Consider the following 9521-nt stretch of genomic DNA (forward strand, 5'->3'; position numbering starts at 1 on the left):
GGCGGTGGCAACGCTCATCGGATGCGATTTTATCGGACGCGATTTATATGGGATTTGACAGATAACGTCGAACGTGCGATTTCGTCGTCCGACGTTATCTGTCAAATTCCATATAAAAATTTGACAGGCCGTCCGATAAAACCGCATGCGAAAAAGCGTTGCCACCGCCCTTAGGGCCGCAGCAGTGCTCCATTGGATACAACTTTATCGTACGTGCTGTCATTTGATTTTCGCTATATATATATATATATATACATCAGTATTTCTGGTCACTTTGCCCACAGGGCAAGGCGAGCTTTTTGGCGGCCACCGTAGCAAAACCGTCGCAAAACGTCAAAACCGGCGTCGCATGTACTGCAAACCGACGTCGCCAGCGAGCGAAACTCGCAACGATTTCGAGGCGCTGGCGACGGTCGTTTTTGACGTTTTGCGACGGTTATTGACCTTTCGAGCGAGCTTTTGCCCTGCGAGCCAGTGTGGCCAGATTATATTGGCAGATTTCGGCAGGAGCACTGTTGAGAACGCAACCATTTAACCTTCGTTTCTAAGACCAAAAATACACCCTCATCTTTATGACCACCTACCCGGGTAGGTCATACATTTTGTATGGGAGTTTGCATTTCTGGATGGTAAATTGATCATATCTTCTGTTTTAATTATTGAAAAAACTTCAAATTTTCAAGAAAGCTGCATGTAGAAAATTACACCGGGTGTGAAATTGGAGGAAAACTTGTGATATTTTGGGAATAAGAAAATAACGTGTAGACGGTTGAACTGTCACTTTGCTAATGTTTATTCACTTGTCTGTTTGAGTTCATTTGTACATGCTATAATTCATTACATAGTTCAGTTAATCCTCAATCTAGTTCCTTGTTTATATTGTAGCCTTCAAGTGTTGTCTGTTTCTAATCCCGTAACCATAATCCCATAATTCATGCCATAATATAATTCAAATAAATATATACATAGAAATTCAAAGTAAGTAAGTAAGTGCATAAAACTTGGTTCTTTCCAGTATAAAAAAATAGGAACCCAAGCGCCACAGATTAAGCTTAAACGACTGGAAAATTGAATATCCATAGAAAAAAAATGAAAGCTCCACAGCTTCATTGGTTTGATCAATAGATGGCGTATTAAAACTGATTATTATATTGCTATCCTTTTCTTGCAATGTGTTTCGACAAGTTTCATTAAGATGATCATGACCTATATAGCCTTCTAACTTTCCGAGCAAATATCTATATGAATGGTCGTTTGGTCAGATACGTGGGTACCGACACCAACGACCATTACTCAAATCTCACTTGCTTCAGTGCTGGTGGTTTCCATTGGAGTTTAGTATTTAAACAATCGTATCGCCGTTCTAGTTCTAGCGATGCATAACTTCAATGCGAAACCATACAACAGTACAGAGGAAATGAGAAAGCTCTCCTCCAAGCGATGAAGCTCAACTGGTTGGGGTATCCCACCAACAGAGAGCGCCACCAGTTTTTTCGCTATTTTTAGAATGCATGAGTCGTTTGCCGTCTGCTAAACGAAGTCTTTCTATATTCCGTTTAGGAAGAGAACTTGAGTCGTTTAGAAGTCGTTTAGTGGTCGTTTAGTGGATTTGTGGCACTTGGGAATTTTCCTAATTATTTTTCATATACAGGCGGTCCCCAAGATACACTCGACTTCAAGCTTTCCTGAAAATTTGAAGTTATTTCAATAACTGAAACAGAAGATATGATCAATTTACCACGCAAAAGAGCAATTTCTCATACAAAATGTATGACCTATCCGGGTAGGTGATCATAAAGATGGGGGTGTATTTTTGGTCATAGAAACAAAAGTTAAATGCAAAATGAGTTGATATATCAATTTGACGTCTAAAAACGAAAATAGGAAGAAACCCTGGTTTGACAGTTAGATTCATAACAAACTGGATGCTTTGATGATTTTTCTATGGATTCACTACTAACTTTATCCAAAATTTTAACAATTTTACTCGATATTTGAGATATTTCGATGGTCTGTTGAACAAGAGCAAAGGACATATGCACTGGTACTCTGATAAATTCCTCACTTTCAGTATAAATTCATATTTGGTTCGCTTGGTACACTTCTCCTTGCTCGCTGACTGAACGGATTCAATAATCGTTTCCTATATATCAGATTTTGCTAGGGAACTGTGTTGTTCCCAAGCGCCACAGATTAAGATTAAACGACTGGAAAATTTAATATCCATAGTGTAAACTATGTAAATGTTACCTTAGTTTTATATACGTCTCAGAATCATACGTCAACCATTAAGAACCTTGATTCTGCTGTCACACTGACAATTGTCGAAACGCAATGAAGAAGAACAATAAAGATGGAGACAGATCGAGTTGAACATTCGAGCAAGAAACAACTTCAGCCTTCCGTTATTATCTTCAGTAATTTTATCACCTTTTACAATAGAAAAAAAATGAAAGCTCCACAGCTTCATTGGTTTGATCAATAGATGGCGTATTACAACTCATCATTATATTGCTATCCTTTTCTTGCAATGTGTTTCGAAAAGTTTCATCTTATCATGACCTATATAGCCTTCTAACTTTCTGAGCAAAAATCTATATGAATGGTCGTGTGTTCAGATACGTGTGTACCGACACCAACGACCATTACTCAAATCTCACTTGCTTCAGTACTGGTGGTTTCCGTTGGAGTTTAGTATTTAAACAATCGTATCGCCGTTCTAGTTCTAGCGATGCATAACTTCAATGCGAAACCATACAACAGTACAGAGGAAATGAGAAAGCTCTCCTTCAAGCGATGAAGCTCAGCTGGTTGGGGTATCCCACCAACAGAGAGCGCCACCAGCTTTTTTTTGCTATTTTTAGAATGCATGAGTCGTTTGCCGTCTGCTAAACGAAGTCTTTCTATATTCCGTTTAGGTAGAGAACTTGAGTCGTTTAGAAGCCGTTTAGTGGTCGTTTAGTGGATTTATGGCACTTGGGGTTACCCTATTATGAACATTAAATTTTAACGGATAAAAAGTGCCAGGCAAACAAACGTGCATCAGCGCGTTAAGTAACAAATGTGGTTAACAATCCTTGAAATAGCATCCCAAGCGCCACAGATTAAGCTTAAACGACTGAAAAATCAAATATCTGTGATTTTCGGTAGGATAAATGGAAAATTGGTAGTTTTAGGGCGGTCATCTGTGAATCGGTAGGCATATAAAAAATCTTAGGAATACAGGCGGTCCCCGAGATACACGGTACCTCTTATACGCGGATTCGGAGATACGCGGTTTTCAAAATTTGACAGTTCTTTGAGCAAATTGTACTGATTTGACACATCCATTGTGAAATATCAAGTAATTTCCGTATTGATCGAATGTAAAATACCATTTAAAAAGGTTTAAAACTGTTCAGTTCATTAGATACATATCAAATAATTAATTTGGTGGCTAAAACCACCCCCTACTTGCAAAATTGCACGAAAATTAGCGATATTTTGGCTGGAAATCGCGAGATTCGACTTACGCGGAAATTCGAGATACGCGGTATTTTGCGGCCGTTTTCGGTCCCCAATAACCGTGTATCTCGGGGACCGCCTGTACAGATAAATCGGTATTTCTGGTCACTCTGTCAGTTGTCCAAGCGTCAAATCGTTGCGCTCGAAACGTCAGCGAGTTGTGGACAAAACAAAAGATTTTCTTCATTGTACGCCATCTTGTCTCGGGGCAGCCAGCTGTGCTTTCGATTTGCTACTCGCGCAATATTTCAGTGCTTTTTGTGTGAAATAGGGGCTAAAAGATGTAAGTTTTTGCGCTGGCGGTGAAGTGGCGAGTGCGGTGCAGCGTTGCGAGTAACAGTTTGCCCCTGCCATTTCTCGTAGGATTCGTCGTGGAGGTCGCGACAGCCGCAGCGCTGAAAGGAGTAGCCGCAGTTTCGGAGGTGGCAATTCTAGCTTGATGCGTCGCAACGATCGCAATGGTGGCCGCGTCGAGAAGCGCTTCGATCGCATGGAGCGCAACGGGGAAAACCTGCGCAGCATCCGGTGGGATCAGGTAAAGTTGGAAGCGTTTCAGAAAAATTTCTTCCAACCCGCTAGCAGCGTCCTGACTCGCTCGCGGGCCGAGGTGAACCAGTACCTGGACAAGAACGAGATTACGGTGTACGGGAAGGATGTGCCCGCCCCAATTATGCACTTTCACGAGAGTGGCTTTCCGCAGTACATGCTGGACGAGTTCCAGCGGCAGGCGTTTAAGGAGCCGACCTTCATTCAGGCGGTCGGCTGGTCGATTGCCATGAGTGGCCGCGACATGGTCGGCATTGCCAAGACGGGCAGTGGCAAAACGCTGGCCTACATCTTGCCGGCCCTGGTGCACATCAGCAACCAGCCGCGGATCGCACGGGGCGACGGTCCCATCGCGCTCGTGCTGGCTCCGACGCGTGAGCTGGCCCAGCAGATCAAGCAGGTGTGTGACGATTTCGGGCGTCGCATGGGCATTTACAATACGTGCGTGTTTGGCGGCGCCTCCAAGTACCCGCAGGAGAGCGATCTTCGTCGCGGGGTCGAGATTGTGATTGCCACGCCGGGGCGGTTGATTGATTTTCTCGAGCGCGAAACCACCAATCTGCGTCGCTGCACGTACCTCGTGCTGGACGAGGCCGACCGAATGCTGGACATGGGTTTCGAGCCGCAGATACGTAAGATTATTTCGCAGATCCGCCCCGACCGCCAGGTGCTGATGTGGTCCGCTACCTGGCCCAAGGAGATACGCAAGCTGGCGGAAGAGTTTCTGCGGGATTACATACAGATCAACATCGGTTCGCTGAACCTGGCCGCGAACGAGAACATCCTGCAAATCATCGACTGCTGCGAGGAGTACGAGAAGGAAAATCGGCTGTTCAAATTGTTGGAGCAGATCTCGTCGCAGAACGACGGCAAAACGATCATCTTCGTGGAGACCAAGCGCAAGGTGGACAAGATTGTGAACGTGATCCGCCGGCAGGGTTGGCGGGCGGACGGAATACACGGTGACAAGTCGCAAAAGGATCGCGATTACGTACTGAACACATTCCGCCGCTCGACCAACGGCATCCTGGTCGCCACGGATGTGGCCTCTCGCGGTCTAGGTGAGGATTACTGTGCGGTAGGATGTTTTGGGAGCAGCATCGCACCATTCCGATACATGTGTATCCATATTTGTACAGATAGTTTGAATTTTTCCGTTAATTGTTCTTATGTTGGGTAGTGCTGTGTAGCCCGGGACGAAGTGGAGCGTGTGTCCGTCCCGGGCATTTCAGTCTTTTGTTGGATTGGAACGTCGATTAAGCAAGTAATTGGGTCAGTCGTTGTACATCGCAAAGGCGCTAGCATTGAGGTTTCTCTTGCTTCGCTCACACACTCATTGCACACTGTTTGAGACATGAATTTGGAATTCTAGTGGGTTTAACTTTAGCGACAATCTAACTCTCGACACGGCACCGATGTTCGAATGGTTCAACTCGTCCCCGTTCTCCTCGACGTTCGGAATCCCAGGGCTGGCTGGGACCTATCGGCGCCCGGAGAGGTTGCAGCAGCCACATGGACGGAAGCACAGATTAGCCTTTCGCATTAGACAATCGATAATATGCTAGCACATATTCCGTTTATTCTTGTTTCTTCTTCCAGAAAGCATCAGCTGGCGGAGCATGGTTAATAGATGATTGTCGAAGCATTGTGTTTCCGTTCGTAAAAATCGGGTTCCGTTCGTCGAGTGTTCGCTCTCGGGCTCACGTTTCGCAGTGCGTTTTCCATATTAGCTGACAAAGCGTGCCCATTCGGGACTGATTATGTGAATTCGCACGCGAGGTGTAGGTTGCCTAGTGCCCCTGTTAGTTGTCACTCTATTGCAGCAATGCATAGATAGTCATCGTTCTATTGGATCATGATAGAGCGGATCTCAAACTAAATTCGCTAGTGCAGCAATAATCGCTTTGTGTGTGTGTGTGTGTGTGTGGATTTCGAAGGGAATCTAGCGAATTCGTCCCCATACACCGATATGTTCACCTTATGATAACTATTGCTACGTTTTGTTGAGATGTGTTCGTAATCGTAATGCGCGCCAGTTCCTAGCAGGGCTCTCTTTTGTACCATTGCATTAAGGCCGAGTACAGTCGTGTGAGCAATCATCCGATCGTCTATAACAAAAGCGATCGTCGTCCAATATAGCTCGATGGCATCGCGACTTCGTCAATGGTTCCGAAATATCGCTACGGGAGTTAATTGGCGGCGTGCAAGTAGATACGGATGCATCATGCTACTTGATATGGTGTAGACGTGTGTTAGGGCCTATCAATACGGTCAAGTGGCGTTGACGAGATCTGCGCGGGATGGATGGAGATGGCATATTTAGGATGACAGCCTGGATGACAGTCAACCAAGAATAGGTAAGTGGCCATCTCCTCTATAGCACAACTCTATCAACTGTTGACCGTATGATAAAAGGCCAGGAATTCTACTTCTATTTGTGATCAATCGTACGGGCTTGTACGATCTGAATTCGTCACTGCACACGTTTATGGTTGTTCGCTATTTTGGAAATGTTTCGTCGATTGTGAAATTTAAGGCTTCTTATTATATATCGAACCAAATTAACAGCATAGAAGTAATGTATTGCTTGCTGGACTGAATTGATGCAGTTGTGTATAAGCAATAAGTGTGATATCTATATAATTAGAGTGTTATATTGCTTCAAGGAACTGTTCGCGCATTAGATTAGTCAACGCAGAAAAGGACACGTTGGAACCAGATGGGGTCGCACGCATTTTTTATGAATTTTGGACAACTTTATCGTTTCTACAACTTTGCATTAAATTACTGATCATGTTTGGTATCTAATTCCTTCGCAACAATGATTCTACACGTAGCGCAGTTTACTTTTAGGTTGGTTGCGAGGCTTTTTTGGTGTCACCGTATTTAAGCGTGTATCACGACCACCCTGATAAGCTGTTATTAATAATCATTTTAAAGAACCAGTGAGATCAATTGTTTCCTCAGTTTCCAAACTTCTGTCTTTTTCCTTATGCATTTCCACGGCAAACACCCTTTGATTTTTTCTAGAATTATCTTTGTGAATTCCCATTCATCAGAATATCTTTGTTAGTAATCGAATGTAATGTTTCAGGTGTAATCAAAAAGTTACTACCCATGTATAACGGCCCCCTTAGTCTGATTTTTTATCATTTTAGACCTAAAAGGGGGTCGTTACGCACGCTAAAATACGGTAATTAAAATTATAATTATAGTATAGACGAGATAGTTAATATAATTTAATTGCGAGGAATCAAGAAACATATTGGTTGTGTCCCATACAGATTGTTTTTAGCCTTCTAACGATTTTTTTAAATATGCGATTCCCCTTGCTCCATGTGCTGGCAACTGCGATACGTTAAATAGGGGTTAAATGGTCAAATTTCCATTTCTTAAACGGCGGCGAGTTCGTTTCATTCTCTTCCTTTCACAAACGGTATTTTGCGGAAAATGGCAGATATGCTACCAATTCCTGGAAAGCAAATAGTTTGTACTGCATTCATGTGTAATTGCAATGACTGACCAATTCCGTAGTTTTATGTTGTGTAGTTTGAGTATAGTTTTTTGATGGTTTTATTATTGCTGTCTGTACTTTGGTGGCGCGTATTAGCTGATGTTCTGAATTACACAGTATCAGGAGCAGCTGAACAGAACAACATTACGAATCATATTATAATACAGAACATTCTATTTTGCGTTTCAACCTGATCGATTCTCAAAGATGTGGACGATGTGAAATTCGTTATCAACTTCGACTTTCCGAACAACACCGAAGATTACGTACATCGTATCGGTAGAACGGGACGATCCACTAACAAGGGAACTTCATATACATTCTTTACTCCGGCCAATTCGTCCAAGGCACCTGATCTCATCACCGTATTGCAGGATGCTAATCAGGTAGAATTGACCACGTTCAAGTTTCTCCGACTACACGTTAATTAATTCTCGAAACTTCTTAATCTACTGCAGTACATCAACCCGGAGCTGCATGAATATGCACGTGGCAGTGGTCGTTATCGTGGAAGTGGTGGTGGTCGGTCGCGCGGAAACATGAGCGGTGGTCGTGGCATGGGAGGAAGAATGGGAGGCGGTAGCCGTTTCAGCGATTCGAGATCGGGACGCCCAAATGATGGTGGATACCGCAATGGCAATGACGGTCGCGGTGGTGCCTCATATCCACGTCGTGACGATTTTGGTCGGAGCGATCGTGATCATCGAGATGGAGGTTCGCGGTCTGGGGCCAGCTATGGTGCGACTGGAGCGGCACGTGCACCGAACGGTGTGGGAACCAACGGATATGGCGCTAGTGGCACTCCCGCTGCTTACGGAAGCGATGACCGTGGTTACGGAGGGCATTATGGAAGCGTGAGCCAGCCGCAAGCACACTATGGGGCCAGTGGCTACCCCGCCCAAGGATCAGTTGCCCGGCGTCCAGAGTCGGATCGCTCTCGAGTGCCGGCCAGTGCTGCCATCGGACTGCCCGTCACTCCCGCAATGCCTAGTGCCATCGCGTATGCTCATCCAGGAATGGCATTGAGCGCTGCGCCGTATGGTGCTGGGGTAGGATATCAGTATGCTGCCCCACCCCCGACAGCCATGCCTCGGACCGACGGTTATCCTCCACGAGGAGTGATCCCTTCGATGGCAACGGGTGGCATGTAAAAAGGAGCATTGTCAAGATTTGTACGCGAAAAATTCCTATTTTAAACAGCATCTACATCATGGCGACTCGGCTGATTTGATTGAATGCAAACAAATGGATGTATTCTTGTTAGGAGCGCAGGGAGTGAATGATTACATGTACATCAACAAAACCTCGTAAATTCGTGACAATTTTTTTCGGCTGTATTATAACGATAAATTTGATTGCAATAATGAATATGGAATCATTTCTACATCATGCAATGCTTAGAACACACTAGCTGTAGGAGTTATCGTATACAGAGGGCGCTTAGTTTTATCTCAACGTTTTAATTTCAACTCATATTTATGCAACGTAAAATCTTTTCTGAATTAATACAAATAAAGAACATTCTTTTAGTTGTAACATCTGACTTTCTTGTTTCAAGTTTCGTTGTATTAATTTTGATTTTAATTTCGATGACATATCGATCAATAGTATCACATAGAAATTTTTTAGAAAGCTCTGACGCACAATACATGTCACAATACAACCGCATGCCATCTACATATATGTAATGGGACTATTTACTTTTTTGGCGAGGCTAATGAGAAAGTTGAGATGTAAAGCTGTCTCCACACTTCGTATACTTACGCCAAGCTGCTTAGACACATCCGTCTCGTATAGCAATATCCCGGCCTTTATCCCCGTCTAAAAAAATAAACGACGAAAATGTTTCTTATATTTCGTACGAGTTTTGAACTCTTTGTACCATCACACTACTCAATTCATACATATTTGTGTGCGGTAATATTCTTAAATTTGAGAAGTCAAGCTCATTCAATTG

General features: G+C 43.8%; 1 protein-coding gene across 2 annotated transcripts; it reads left to right on the forward strand.

Moving 5' to 3' along the window:
- Positions 1–3652: 3652 nt before the first annotated feature.
- On the forward strand, positions 3653–9107 carry LOC120948595 (uncharacterized). 2 transcript variants are annotated; one of them, XM_040365115.2, is made up of 4 exons: positions 3653–3787; positions 3868–5111; positions 7772–7950; positions 8023–9107. In XM_040365115.2, coding segments are annotated over exons 1-4 (2118 nt in total). In that variant the 5' UTR covers positions 3653–3785; the 3' UTR covers positions 8716–9107. The 2 variants fall into 2 exon arrangements, with proteins under 2 accessions (XP_040221049.1, XP_040221050.1); XM_040365116.2 differs by having other exon boundaries at positions 3668–3787; positions 3845–5111.
- Positions 9108–9521: the final 414 nt, after the last annotated feature.

This window comes from Anopheles coluzzii, chromosome 2, assembly GCF_943734685.1.
Source record: "Anopheles coluzzii chromosome 2, AcolN3, whole genome shotgun sequence".
NCBI lineage: Eukaryota > Metazoa > Arthropoda > Insecta > Diptera > Culicidae > Anopheles > Anopheles coluzzii.

What these genes read in the sequence shown, in the direction of transcription:
- LOC120948595 (XM_040365115.2), top strand. An exon ending in TGTGGCCTCTCGCGGTCTAG is followed by an intron (nt 5,112 to 7,771) that starts GTGAGGATTACT and finishes CGATTCTCAAAG; the next exon opens with ATGTGGACGATGTGAAATTC. An exon ending in TATTGCAGGATGCTAATCAG is followed by an intron (nt 7,951 to 8,022) that starts GTAGAATTGACC and finishes AATCTACTGCAG; the next exon opens with TACATCAACCCGGAGCTGCA.